We start from the raw sequence: 14195 nt of genomic DNA, 5'->3' as shown, positions 1-14195 counted from the left end.
AAAAATTTATTATTTATACTTATATTCGTATATTTATATAAATTCTACTAAATTCATATTACTGTTAAACGTATATTTTAATACCGACAGGTTAAACGGTATTCCTCGATCCTTACTTCAAGAAGCGAATAAAAACACATCTTACTCAAGTTCGAGAAAATGTGTAGAAAAAATACCGCGAATTTTTTGAATCTGAAAATAATGAAATCACGAATAATGCATAATAATTCCTACTCACAAATTTGATATTTTCAATCTATCGAAATATATACGTATTAATTATTCGTGTTATTAATGATTATTACTAAAAATGAAATATAATTTTCTAAGACAAGTAATTTGCAAATTAAAATTGTTTATTAAGAACTAAATGCAAGTTTGAAAATTTCAAAAAAGGCAACTTCTCAAAAAATAATAAATACTTCTAAATAATACCTTTATGATAGTCAATTTTCAATTATCAATTAGAAAATCAATATCTCATGAGTGTAAGGTCTTTTTGGTATAAAAAGACGGCGCTGATGTACCGATTTCAGGATCTGCTATTAACTTGGTCGCGCATGTAAGTTGTGAACACCGGTAAAAGGCGGTACGTTGAGGAGTCGTTATTAACCGTTGATGAAATATACGCAAGACTACATAGATGATATATAGAAAACGTTAAAAAGAACTGTTCAACTTATTTTTTTTCTCGAGTAATATCATCTCAAAAATAGAAGGCCACAAAGGAAAAGTAAAAAATATTTACGTAAATATATTTTTTCTGTAAACGTACAAACAAATAAATTAAAAAAACAAAACTAAATTCGAAAAAGGAAACTTAAACAAACAAAAAAATAAAAGAAGAAGAAGAGAGGAAAGAAAAAAAAGCAAAAAGCCTTGAATAATATAAAAGAAATTAAATGGCAACACGTAGAAATGCAAAGCAATCCAACGTTGAGTCGATGGAAAAAATTGCGGAAACCGACAAAGTATCACCTCCGAAACGCACGAAACTCGGCAAATCAGCAATCGACAAATTGAAGGATATGAAATCTACGAAATCTACTAAATCTACTAAATCTACTAAATCTACTAAATCTGCCAAAAACCTTTCTTCAGAAAATAATAATGAAGAAATAGAAACTAAATCAGAACCTGTTAAAAAATCAAGGACGAGAAATAAGACAGATACTAGTGTAAAGAATAGGAATAAAGAAGTTGAACCGATTGAAGAACAAACGACGAAATTAAAACGCGTCACTAAGAAATCTAAACCTCTAACTGAGGATAATTCATCTACTGAAGATCAGAATGGATTAGTCGATGAAGCCGATGATGAGACATCTAAAAAAATACCAACGAAAAGGACACGTGCTAAAAAGGTCCCAGAAAAGGCGGGAAATATTAAAGACGTTAACGCCGTTGAAGATGGTATACGATTTATTTATAATTACTTTTATTTATATAATTTTTATCTTTATTTTGTTTTTTCTTTTTTTTTCTTCATTTTTTAACTATTTAAAATAAATTTTTTTTACATATATATATATATATATATATTAGGAGTACAAATAAGTTTCCGCCGTTTTGAGAGAGATGGCATGGCACGAGGCTTATGTTAGAATTCGCAGATGATAACCAGCTTGAAAATTAGGTTGCTCATTCAAAAGCAACATAACCCTATCATATTATTAACTTCGTATTAGCATCATATATTTCTTTTTTTATCCAAAAATGTCTAAATTTGAGCCAAATAAACGTCATTTACGGGAACTTTTAATTTACTTCTTTAATTTAAAAAAATCTGCAGCTGAGGCGCATCGATTGCTCGTAGAAGCATATAATGAGGCTGCTTTGAGTGAGAGAACATGTCGTGAGTGGTTTCAAAAGTTTAAAAAAGGTGATTTTGACGTAAAAGACAAAGATCGCAGTGGAAGGCCAAAAATTTACGAGGATGCAGAATTGGAGGAATTATTGGAGGAAGATTCGTCTCAAACACAAAAGAAACTTGCACTTACTTTAGAAGTCACTCAGCAAGCAGTCTCACATCGTTTAAAATCGTTAGGAATGATTCATAAACAAGGTAATTGGGTTCCATACGAATTAAAGCAGTTCACATCATTTGAAGATACCAAAAATTGGGTTGATTCGTGGATAACCTCAAAAGATAAGGAGTTCTTCAGACATGGAATCCGAACGCTGCTTGAAAGATGGGAAAAAGTAGTTGCTGATGTGATGGACAATTCTTCGATTAAATTTAAACTATCTTTTTTTCACAATAAATATTATTTTTTTGACAAAAAACGGCGGAAACTTATTTGTACTCCTAATAAACTAATATTATACGTAAAAAAAAGATATTTTGAATAGAAAAATTAATAAGATTAAATGATTTAATAGGAAAATCTATAATCTTTTTCTTTTTGTATGAATGAATGTATAAATGAATATTTTTGTTTTAGCCAAAGAAAAACCAAACACAAGATCCAAAAGAATTGAAGCACTTAAAGAAGCAAATAGTATTCCAGCGGATACTAAAGAAAAGAAAAAGAATACTTCTGAAAAATTACCTAAATCACCTAAGGTACCTAGGAAGGAAACTAAAACAAATGTAAAACCAGTAAAGAAAGTTGTAGAAAAAAATGAAGCTATAGTTGAAGAAAAGAAAAAAGCTACTAAAGCTAAAACAACAAAAAGTAATACTAAAGTAATGAATGATGATAAAAAAGCCAAAGCACGGACAACTAAGAAGATGCAGGAACAAGCAGATGTTTCAGATGAAGCTGAAAATAATGTAGAAGAAACCAACATTCCTAAACCAGTTAAAGGAAGATCAAAAAGAACTAATAAAGATAATGCAAAAGATCATTCAAAGAAAGTAAACAATAAGGAAGTTGCTGCTATAAATGAAGAGGAAAATAAATTACAAGATGATCAATTAATAATGGAAAAAGTAGAAGAAGAAGAAGAAGATGATGAAAAAATGGAGGTTGAACCTAATGAAATATCAAAAAATAATAATCTTCAGAAAAAAGTCACTAATAATAGTAACATATCTCTGAATTTAGAAGACTCTGATTCAACACCAGATGAAAAAGAAGTCTCGGTAAATGTATTAATGATAAATAAGTTAATTCTTTTCTTCTTATTCCATACATAATTAACAAATAATATATTTATCGAAATTTTAGATGTTCACGTGCGGAAAGGAAGAAGAAGAAGACTAATTGTCACAGTGAAGAAGGAACTAAAACAGTACCTTATATTCTTAAAAAGAAGTTATATTTTTTTAAAATTATAAACGATAAGAAAATACTATTGAGGTTAATTCATAAAATCCTTTTTAGTTCTATAACGTATTATTTATAAGAATCTTTTATTTCTGCTATTAATTATAAAATGATCTTTAGTTCATTTTTTTTATTTTTTTAATGCTAAGTGATTTTATTGTATTAACGTAAAAATAAAATAAATATTTCATGTTCTATCAAACGTGAATTTATATTCACGCCATAAAACAGGTTAAATAATATATATATATGTTTCATGTCACTTAAATATGTTAATAATTTAATAAATAAATAATTTAAAATAAAATATTTCTGTACATCTGCCATTTATAATCGTATGTTCATTTAAATTTATGTTAGAAACGTTGTAAACAAATGAAAGCTAAAAATACTTGAAGCACGTGGTGCTGAATGACGATCGATGTACGTAATCGTTTGTTAGCACTCTCAACGCCATCAAGCGGCGTAATGTACGAACTAACTATGTAACTAACCTTGATTTTGAATGAGACGTTTGAACTATCGTTTCTTACGTTCGTGCTGTAAAACGTAATAACAAATTTCTTAAATTTAACGAAGTTTTAATGTTTTTCAAATAGAAATAAATAAATATATTATTAAAACTATAATGTATTTTATTTTATTAGTGACATATTGAAAAGATTAAAGATGAACGCGACGAAGAAAATAAATGTTAATTTTTCATCTTTGGTGGGTTTAAAAGCTGAACTTTTACGAAAACAAACAGAAGTAAAAGAGGCCAAGGCACATATTGAGATAACCCAAACAATTAAACTTAAACGTAAATCGAAACAAGTCAAAAATGAAACAAATAAAAATTCTACTGAAGAATTAACAGACATAGATGATATAAATAATCACAAGAAATCTAAGATTGTGTTGGAAGCCAAATCCAGATTGTATACAAAGTTGAAAAAGTTAAAAAATAGTAATGACAATTATCTCGTTGATTTTACTAATAAATCAGATGAATCTGAAGAAGAAATTATTAAAGAAGATGATTACGATGACAGATTCGTAGACTCGGAGGACAGGTGGGTCGAATATGAGGATTGTTTTGGACGTACAAGAAAATGTTTAGCTAAAGATCTCCCATTGATGCGTGAGAAAGATGATTTATTAAAACAAGAAATAATGAAGAAGAATATTCAACAGAGTAATGAGTCTAATAATGTCGAAGAGTCTCAACTAACGAAAGAATCAGAAATAGATGTTATGAGAAGAAAATGGGAGGAACAAACGCAAAAGCTTGCTGATAAATCTGATATACATTATCAAGATATTTTATTTGACGAAGCTCGAGCACATGGCGTTGGATATTATGCTTTTTCCCAAGATGAAGAAGAGAGAATCAAACAACAAGAGAATTTAAATAATTTAAGAAAAGAAACTGAACAGAAACAAAAGAATATCAAAGAATTGAAGGATTTGAGGGATAAGATGGAACGAAATAGATTGAAAGCGGCTAAAATTAGACAAAGAATTAGAGCAGGTTTACCTATTGAACCAGAAGACGAAGAAAAGAAATCTACAAATACTGTTGATATTTCCAATGACGTTAATACTACTTACAATGTTTCTTTGTTAAAAGAAAGTGAAGTATCTAAAGATGATACATGTAAAGAGAATGAGAAAACTAGAGAAGAACAGATAAAAGCATTAGAAGATACTTTAGAAAAGCAAAAAATTTGGCGAGAAATGTCTCAAGAGGAATGGGTGTATAAATGTAGAAAACAAAGAGTACCAGAATTCGCACCTGTTTATAATCAAGTTTTGGGATCACGTTTAGAAGAAATTAAACAATCTGATGATACTGTGGAATCTAATAAAGTCTCCAATCAAATTGATCCTTTGACTAATGTTAATAGATTATCTGCTGATCAAAATGCTTCATCAACAGAAGAAAAAATTTTAAAATGTAACAATGATCTTAAGCCTAATCAAAGTATTAATAATGTTTTAAATAGAACTATTGATGAGGAAAAGATAGCTGCTGGTCTTAGATACCTGAGAGAAAAATACGAACAAAGTCAAAATCGTTGATTTAAATGTTTGAATTTTCTAAACCATTGAACATATTTAAACGATGTAAATATATTTTTACTATATCTTATAATTATAAGATGAATAATGAGTAAATTGTAGTATAATATTTTTATTTGTATTTTTTTTTTTTTTGCAACGATATTCATCTCATGTATATTAATTTTGTATATATGTGATAAAAAAAATATATATTTTCTTATAAAATTTATTTTGCCAACAGTCTTTTTCAACCTCAATTAATTAATTTTCTGAAACATCAATTAGAAAATAAAAATGATTAAAAATCAAACAATCGTAGCGTTTTTTTTTTTAATATCTACGTAAACCAAAGAAATATATACCCATTAAATCTAGTTCTATTTCATTTTTACATGAAATACATTGCAAAGAATCCACAACTTGCGCGTATTTTTCTAAACAAGGTATGTGCATCTTAGCATCGCAATTTGTACATTTTTGACCCTTTTGTACAATAAGAAATCTAATTATTTTTCACTGAAATATTATAAATAAGATTAAATAAATATCGTTCTAAATATCTTACAAAAAAGACGATCTCCTTGCATAAGTTACAAGATTGTAGAGAGTCATCGTAAGTGGCCTTGAAGTAAGGCATCAATTCGACTATACTGCGTACTCCTATGTAATATTTGCCATTCTAAAATAAACATTTCATTCAATATAATTTATGATATATATAAATGAAGAATAATTCAATGTGTGTGTGTGTGATCAGATTACCTTCAACGAGAGCCATTTTTTATCAACCATTTGATCCAAAAACTTAGTTGCATCTATTTTTAACATTTTCACGTCCACAAGTGAACATAAATTAAGACATGCAGTACTAGAAGCACAACCGTTTCTTGACGATATTATCTCTGATAAAATTTGTCTGAACAATTCTAAATGAATTCTAGGAAAGTTCGTCTGATAACTACAATGGAAAAAAATCAATTAGTCATAACTATCATTATTAAAATACAATTTTATGTTTATTACCTGCTAACATCTTGTAGAACTGTACTTGTAATTGCCCAATATGTTTCACCAGTTAATTCACAAGTTACTGCTTTAATCATCATACTTAATGGTTCCAATTTTTTATTTATTTCGTAAATGACATTTTTCATTTGCTCATTACCTGAAAAAAAAACATATAAGATTATGTAATATTTATAATGATAAATTATAATTGTATTTTTTTATATAATAATAAATAAAATATTGTTTATACCAAACAATGTTATCACCAATTCTTTGCCATCCTGATCATGTAAAATACCCTCATGCATGATTTTTTGTAAAAATATTTTATGAGATTTGGTATACATTTTTCATTAATCTGTTATTAATTTTGTATACAATAATTATTCTTGACAACAATATCATCTATTCTATTCAATTGTTTATTTAATGTTGCTACGGAAAATAATTTTTTTATACCTGCTTTTTAAAAAATAATTGTTGACTATTTTTTTTCTTATATTTATAAGATAAAGATAATAAAGTATCTAATTTTGTAAAATATATAATTTTTTCACTAAAATCATAAATAAATTAGAATAAAAATGAAGAATATTTAATAAAAACGTTAAGATATTTAATTGCAATATATCTTACCCTACCTCTTATGCCATGCGCGTGCGAGGGTGTACGTATATTTTTATGTATGTGAAAAGGCGGGATAAGCGGAGGTCGCCATTGTGAAATAAATAGAAGAAAAGGCGGGATAAAAGAATGCATTGTAGACATTTTGCTGATAATATTTAAATCATTTGTGATTGTAAGTATGTTGCATGAAATAACGTATCAAAAATTAATAATTATTATTTATTTAAGATTAATGATATTTAATCGTTGAGATATATCTAAGACAAATGTTATTCCATATTTTAGGTTATATATACATTCTAATACGCAGTTTCTTATTTTTTTGTGCTATTTTAAAAACATTTGTTTAAGTAATATATGCATGTGTTTTTTTCTTAAATTATACACTTTTTAAAAATGTAATTTAATGCTTACATAATCAAATCATTGAATTGTTTTTTCTATTTTTTTTTTTATGGCGTATATGATATTGTTTATATTCTATATTAAATGATGACGCTTTATTTTGTATTGCATGAATATACTATGAGAATTGCTTACTCATCAATGATGACCAAAAAAATGTCTATTTAATCAAATATATATTTCGAAATAATGTAATTGTAGTTTATCATTTCAGATTGCATAATTTTAATATGAACGAATTAGATCATAAAAGTAAAGAGACAGATGTTGAGATGTCTTCTTCAGAAGTATCCAACGAGTCAAATAAAACAACAGGCAAAAGACAACGTGAGATATTTTCTGAAGATGAAATATTACCTACAAAGAAGTCTCGCAATTCTACAGAACAAGAAGTACCAGCTGAAAATGGATCAACGTTGCATGATGCCAATGATGATGATGATGATGATGATAATGATGATGATGCGAAAAAAGAAATAAAAGAAAATACAAGCTCATCGAATAATCAGGAAAGTATATCTTCATCTACTAATAATATTAATAAGAAATCTGATGAAGAAGAAGAAAAAGTAGATAAAGAAGAGAAAGAAAAAGAAGAAAAAGAAGAGGAAGAAGAAAAAGAAGAAGAAAAAGAAGAAAAAGAGAAAGAAGAAGAAGAAAATAATGAAAACAGTTCACCAAAAGCTAATGATAGTACAAACGAAATTGACGATGAAAAATCAAATGATGAACCACAAAAGGATTCTTCTGTAAGGAATAAGTATAATTACATGTTATTGTATAAATTTAGAAAATGATTTTTTGAAGAAGATTTATAATAATACAAATTTAAATAGTTCAACCCTTTAACTGGGAACAGTTCATTATAAATACCTAATGTGAAATATTTGCTAAATATTATTGTTTCATTTTGCTTTTCAATGTTCCATAGATAAAGGGTGTAATATTTATCATATTATTTTACTTTAATTTTATATAAAAGATATTAATATTTGTTTTTTTCTTTTCTTTTGTTTTCATTTCATGTAATGCAGAAGATTATCGAAAAACTTGATGAATCTGTTGCAAATGATAGCATGAATAATTCATTGAAAAATAAAGAAAGTAATGAAGATGATAGTATTCATTTAAATGTTACTACGTCATCTACTAAAGAAACAGAAGTAGTTGATGGATTGGAACTTTCAGTAGAATGTGCCAGCGATAAAGAAGAATCTAGTTCTGAAAGTGAAAAAGATAAAGATCCTAAACCAAGAAAAAAAACGATTATTGTCAAAGCTAAACCGAATGAATCTGAACTTGAAGTTAGTTCGTCCGAAGCGGAAGAATCAGAAGAACAAAATTTAAAAGAGAAAAAGAAAAATTTGAAATCGGGAAAACAGAAAAATACTAGAACATCTTCCAATACAAAAAATTCTGGCTCTGAGGATAGTTTAGATAAAAATATGGAAGATGAAGAATATAAGCCACAAAATAAGAAAAAAGTTAAGAAAAATGTAAATAAAAAAACTACTAAACCATCCTCGACTGAATCTAGAAGAGGTCGTGGTGCACGAAAAGTTAATTCGAAAAAGGGCAATGATAAAAGTATGCTTAATGACAATGAAGATGAGGATAACGATAATGATGATAAAGACAATGACGTTGAAAAGAACGACAATAAAGAAATTGCTGAAAGAGTAACCAAATCGATTGATGAAAATAAAGATGAACAAGAGCACGATTCATCTGGTGATGAATCATCTGGAAGCGAGAGTGACAATGATGCAGATCAATCAAAGGATGGTAAAAAGAAGAAACGTGGTTCTAACGTTAGTACAATTAAAATTAACGAATGAAATGTATATTTATAGCATGATGTATTAATATTGTATCTTATTTTAGAAACCTGAAGATGATAAGAGGATAAAATCATTAAAAAAATACATAAGAGCTGCTGGTATTACTGTTAAATCTTATCAAGAAATATGGAGTGGATGCAAGTCCAATGCTGCTAGAGTAAGACGACTAAAATCGTTGTTGGAAGAACATGGAGTTAGCGGAAGACCGACTTTGGAGAAGTGCAAGAAAGTGAAAGAACATAACGAAAGGCTGAAAGAAGTATCTGAATTAGATAAAAGCAATATTATATCAGAAGGTTACATTATTTTTCACTTAAACTATTAAAACATAATTTTATACATAATTTTGATATCATAAAATGTTGTTTTCTTTTACAGGACGTGTTACACGTTCCCGCAGAGGTATGGATAATAATAAGAATTCAATAATAACACCGGAAACTCCAACACGATATCGCGAAACTCGTAACGCGTACAAAAGAATTCAAACTGTTATCGATAGCGATTCCGAGTGAAATCTAAGTTAAGTTTATTTATATTATAGGTCCTTCATATAAACTATTTTTTATCGGAATTTCTAACATTAAAGTTTATGCACGAATATTTGTTATTATTTCGCCTTAATCATGTCTCTATTGTATCTTATATTATATAAATATATATATAAATATATATTTATAGGAATAACCATTCTATCTTAACGAGACAACATAATCTTATTATTATAAACAAATAAACAAAAAATGTATTTTTGGCATTTTTCTAATAAGATCAATATTTTTATCAAATTTCTTTGACATGTATAAAAATATAAATTCTTCTCGATTATAATAAATTCATATTATTTTGTTTTGAAAGTTATGTAATATCATTATACATTCTATATTACTTGTTCATTGTAATGAAACAATATAATTATTACAATATATATATATATATATATATATATATATATATATAAATATACTTTAATTTTCAAGATTTAATCCATTCATTTTTAATATTTTTTCGATTATTTGTATTTTTTAGTTTTTGTTTATTAAGAAATATTATTTTATAAAAGTCGAAGTATAAAAGAAATATTTCAATTACATATTCTTATTGTTTAGAATAATTGTCTAATAAACCTAATTATTAACAGAATGAATATGTATAAAGTAAAGGGAAAAATAAAATGTATATTATCGTATATACCTAATATTGATTTTCTATAAATGAATAATCCATGAGTATTATTATTATTATTATTAAAATATAGTCATAGTTATTACGTTATATTATTATTAAAAATATGATTATACTAGTATGGCATAATGGCGAGTAAATCTGTTTTGCTAAATGAAAAATATTAGCAAAGATAAAAAATATAAATGTGATATATTGAATAATATTTTTCAATCAATTGGAATACTTGGAAATGCAATCCTTACTACAAAATAGTTTATCCTCTTTGACTGCCATTCTACTGTTCAGTAAATATTTTTTACACATGTAACAACAAAAACATGTTTCTGTCGCGTGAAAGTTTAAATTCTTGATAGCAACTCCTTGTTGATCAGCTGCAATTACTGCGTTACAAGCATTACAAGTTTTGGCGTACGTGTTCTGATAACAAGGAAGACACAAAGGATGATCATTTTCAGATATATATTGTCGGCCAGCTAATGGAATGTCGCAATCCCAACAGCAAAAGTGTTTTACGTGATAATTATGTCCTTCGGCAACTGTATATTCTCGTACAAAAATTAACTGCAATAGAAATAAATTAAATTATAATATAAATTAAATAACATAACAATTTTTATTATATAAAAAAATTGATTTACCTCGTCGCAGGCAAAACATCTTGGAATTCCTAACAAAACTGCTAAATCTCTACCGCAATACAATTTATTTTTATAATAAAAATATACAAGATCGACGAGTAATTCATCACACACGGAACAAACGAAACATCCAGGATGCCATAATATATTTTTAGCTTTATCTACAGTTATAACTACATCCCCAACATTAATTTCTTTTTTACACTTCTCACAATTTTGTGGTTTTGTTGTTTCAACAGTTAAACCTTTAACAGCTCCATTAAGAGCATCAATATCTGCTTGATTCTCCTTAGATTGATTTCCTTTACAACAATTTACCTCATATGGGAATACTTGATTGTGTAAATTTTCTGAATAAGAAATAACTGGTTGGACATTTTTAATCCCACTTAATTTACCTTTTACACAATTTGTATTTTCAATATTAGATGGTGTTGTAGATGATTCAGATTTTGTAGGCACTTCTTTATGATTCGTATCACATTTTTCTGGTGAATTTATAGATGATATTGGAATGTTTTCAAGTGAATCTGCATTGTGTACTTGCGATGATTGTAGAATAGCGTTTGATGGTTTATTTCTTGGATGCATAGTGTTCGCTTTATTATGAATAAAGTTAGGGGCAATATTACCGGTAGAAGTAGATTGAATTACTTCTGATAAAGGTTTAGATACACGTTTTTCCGCTGTTATAGGCTTAGCTCCAAATTGCTGATCGTTTTTATTCATATCTCCTATTTTAGACGTAGATCCAATCGGTAAAAGATTTTGTTGAGAGTCCACAATACCTGCTTTGTCCACCACTTTATTATGTGGAAAACTTCTTGCATGATTACCTTGTGAATTATCTTGCATACTATATTTGCTATTAAGTTTATCACGTATATACATTAATTCATTTTTATCCAAAGTACTACTAACAATATCATGCACATTTATTGCACTTGGTGGTAGTAATGCATTTGCTAAAATATTATCTGCAACTTCTTGAAGATTCATTTCTTGATTTTCATCGGATTTTGATAATTCAGTATTAAATGGTTCTGTTTGAAGATCAACGTTATTTCTATGAGTTAGATTTTTCTGATCTGTATGTTTAAATTCGTTATCATGATTTGTCGTAGGTAAAGAACATGAATTGTTTTCTGCATGTTTACAATAAAGAGGCTCGCAATATTCATGTTGACAAATTGTAGGTAGTTCTGAGTTAGCATCGTAAGTGGGTACAGAAGAATTTACCAATTTATGAAATGAGCCTGGATTAGAGTATTTATTATCTGTAAAAAGTATAATAAAATAATAATAAAGTTTAGGAGGATATTCATATCTGTTCAATTGATAAAAATAATGTAATATTTTAATTACCAGAAATGTTTCTTTCGTTATCTTTTGAATCTGGTCTATTCTCGTAAGGTGTTTTTAAATATGAAATATTTTTTGCAAAGCTGCTTGGTGTTCGAAGTTGTGGTATGGTCACAGATACTTCTGATTTCTGCTGCGAATGAAGACGTTGCATATCTGTTGCATTAGCTGGTGTCATTAATGATCGATCAAATGGACGTGCACCTAACATCTATCATCAAAAAGAAACAAGTTTATAAAAATAATCTAAATATTATACATACATAATAAATAATAGAAAAAACATACCTTTATTACTTTACCACGTCCAACATATTTCTTCAAATTCTCTACATAATTTTCCAATTCTTTTTTCTCCCCTTCACTAAGTTCATCACATGCTTTATGATCGATATCATGTAATGGTAATTGTTTTTGTAATAATTGTTTCCTCAATATTGCACCATTTGATCCCGAAATAGGTAATTTTTCAACAGGTAAAGCATTCATATAATCTGTAGCAAGTTCCTTAGTTGTGTCTGGTGGTACCCAGTCGAATTTAATTTCACTGTTAGCTTGTTTTTTATTGGATATAGCCAATACTGAAATGTAATTATGATTAAGAATAGAATATTTTTATTATACATACACTTTAAATTGCATAATATTAACCCTTGGCACTATAATAACGTGTGGATGCTTTGCAGTTCAAATATGAAAAAAATTAGAAGCATAAAATATTGGACTGAATATGACACTTAGCTAAGCATAATTAAATCATAGCATAAAGGGTTAATAATAATTAAAATAAAATAAATAATAAGATAGTATTTACACATAGGTTTTCTTTTCGATTTTCCAGACGAACCAAATAATAAATCAAATTGTGGAAAATCATCATTGACAACGTCATGATCATCTCTGCTACATTTACAAATTTTACATGTCTTTCGCCAAAAGTGTAAATCTAAACCAGGACACAAATCATTACATATCATGCATGGCGCTCCTGCTCCAGCTTCATGCGCTAAACGGGGCTAATTTAAGGAAAATAATAAATAAATAAATACAACGTTAACCAGACAAAAAAATAAAGAAAGGAAATAGACTACATACTAAAATATTAAACTAATGTAATTGATGATAAGAAAAATAATGTATAACTAGTAAACAATTGTATAACTAGGTTAGATTTAAAAAATAAATTGATAAAATCAGCTTAATTATTATATGTAATAATTGTTAGTACTACCTTTCTTTTTCTATTTTCCAATTCCAAAAGCCACTGTGGACGATCACTTGTTTGTTCCATCTTTATTTGTTTAAAACTTTTATTATTTTTAATTAATAATTATTATCACACTTATTGTCACGAAAAGAATAAATAATCGAAATATAATTAAACACTACACATATATTTTTATTCTTAATAGAATTATTCAATTTTATGCACTAATTTCTATGGTAGAGATAAGAATTTTGACAGCTATCACGTATGACGCATAATGAACATATATAACAATACACTCATCAAGACTGAGCTTCTGCGCATCACCGAGTATCAACTCCTGCGCATGACTCTGCGCAGGAACGCATGCGAACGGGCTTCTGTGCATGGTTTCCAAGCATGGACTCCTGCACATTCTTATAAATATACTTAATACTCTCATTTTTTACATATTTTTATTGTTGTTCACGTATTATTTAATAGTTATTACTCATACTTGGATACTTTAATAATTCATTTATATAAAGACATTAAATTAGAATAAAGAAACCTTTAAAAACAATGATATTTGCATAACTATAATTAAAAGCTGATGTTTTCG

At 27.6% G+C, this 14195-nt stretch overlaps 5 protein-coding genes across 13 annotated transcripts; 3 read left to right on the top strand and 2 right to left on the bottom strand.

The window, feature by feature from the left end:
• The first annotated feature begins 513 nt into the window (after nt 1-513).
• Nucleotides 514-3474, top strand: LOC107067676 (uncharacterized). 2 transcript variants are annotated; one of them, XM_015323386.2, is made up of 3 exons: nt 514-1413; nt 2445-3088; nt 3174-3474. In XM_015323386.2, exons 1-3 carry the CDS (start codon nt 903-905, stop codon nt 3207-3209), a joined length of 1191 nt encoding a protein of 396 aa, XP_015178872.1. In that variant the 5' UTR covers nt 514-902; the 3' UTR covers nt 3210-3474. The 2 variants fall into 2 exon arrangements, with proteins under 2 accessions (XP_015178872.1, XP_015178873.1); XM_015323387.2 differs by lacking the exon at nt 514-1413 and adding an exon at nt 1541-2065.
• A 235-nt stretch (nt 3475-3709) lies between these two features.
• On the top strand, nt 3710-5579 carry LOC149033498 (coiled-coil domain-containing protein 174). The gene has a single exon (XM_089178836.1). It carries the CDS (start codon nt 3942-3944, stop codon nt 5334-5336), a length of 1395 nt encoding a protein of 464 aa, XP_089034962.1. The 5' UTR covers nt 3710-3941; the 3' UTR covers nt 5337-5579.
• Nucleotides 5511-7514, bottom strand: Nse1 (SMC5-SMC6 complex component Non-SMC element 1). 5 transcript variants are annotated; one of them, XM_089178890.1, is made up of 6 exons: nt 6968-7094; nt 6342-6483; nt 6081-6276; nt 5884-5997; nt 5681-5801; nt 5511-5587 (listed from the first exon to the last, which is right to left on the bottom strand). In XM_089178890.1, exons 1-6 carry the CDS (start codon nt 7092-7094, stop codon nt 5580-5582), a joined length of 708 nt encoding a protein of 235 aa, XP_089035016.1. In that variant the 3' UTR covers nt 5511-5579. The 5 variants fall into 5 exon arrangements, with proteins under 5 accessions (XP_089035016.1, XP_089035018.1, XP_089035028.1 ...); XM_089178892.1 differs by lacking the exon at nt 6968-7094 and adding exons at nt 6577-6684; nt 6786-6959 and having other exon boundaries at nt 5511-5801; XM_089178902.1 differs by lacking the exon at nt 6968-7094 and adding an exon at nt 7368-7514 and having other exon boundaries at nt 5511-5801.
• On the top strand, nt 6986-9871 carry LOC107067607 (uncharacterized). Of its 2 annotated transcripts, none has more exons than XM_089178818.1 (5): nt 6986-7125; nt 7573-8107; nt 8393-9169; nt 9243-9495; nt 9578-9871. In XM_089178818.1, exons 2-5 carry the CDS (start codon nt 7589-7591, stop codon nt 9712-9714), a joined length of 1686 nt encoding a protein of 561 aa, XP_089034944.1. In that variant the 5' UTR covers nt 6986-7125; nt 7573-7588; the 3' UTR covers nt 9715-9871. The 2 variants fall into 2 exon arrangements, with proteins under 2 accessions (XP_089034944.1, XP_089034951.1); XM_089178825.1 differs by having other exon boundaries at nt 6987-7125; nt 7560-8107.
• Nucleotides 9872-10357: 486 nt separating this feature from the next.
• On the bottom strand, nt 10358-13883 carry Tes (testin LIM domain protein). 3 transcript variants are annotated; one of them, XM_015323524.2, is made up of 6 exons: nt 13619-13883; nt 13202-13403; nt 12676-12968; nt 12391-12598; nt 11026-12302; nt 10358-10948 (listed from the first exon to the last, which is right to left on the bottom strand). In XM_015323524.2, the coding sequence occupies exons 1-6, from the start codon at nt 13676-13678 to the stop codon at nt 10598-10600; spliced, it is 2391 nt and encodes a 796-aa protein (XP_015179010.2). In that variant the 5' UTR covers nt 13679-13883; the 3' UTR covers nt 10358-10597. The 3 variants fall into 3 exon arrangements, with proteins under 3 accessions (XP_015179010.2, XP_015179011.2, XP_015179012.2); XM_015323525.2 differs by having other exon boundaries at nt 13202-13333; nt 13619-13882; XM_015323526.2 differs by lacking the exon at nt 13202-13403 and having other exon boundaries at nt 13619-13882.
• Nucleotides 13884-14195: the final 312 nt, after the last annotated feature.

This window comes from Polistes dominula, unplaced genomic scaffold, assembly GCF_049000335.1.
Source record: "Polistes dominula isolate Pdom_NZ unplaced genomic scaffold, Pdom_raw_medaka contig_373, whole genome shotgun sequence".
Taxonomy (NCBI): Eukaryota; Metazoa; Arthropoda; class Insecta; order Hymenoptera; family Vespidae; genus Polistes; species Polistes dominula.
This window is presented reverse-complemented; position numbering and strand designations above follow the sequence as displayed.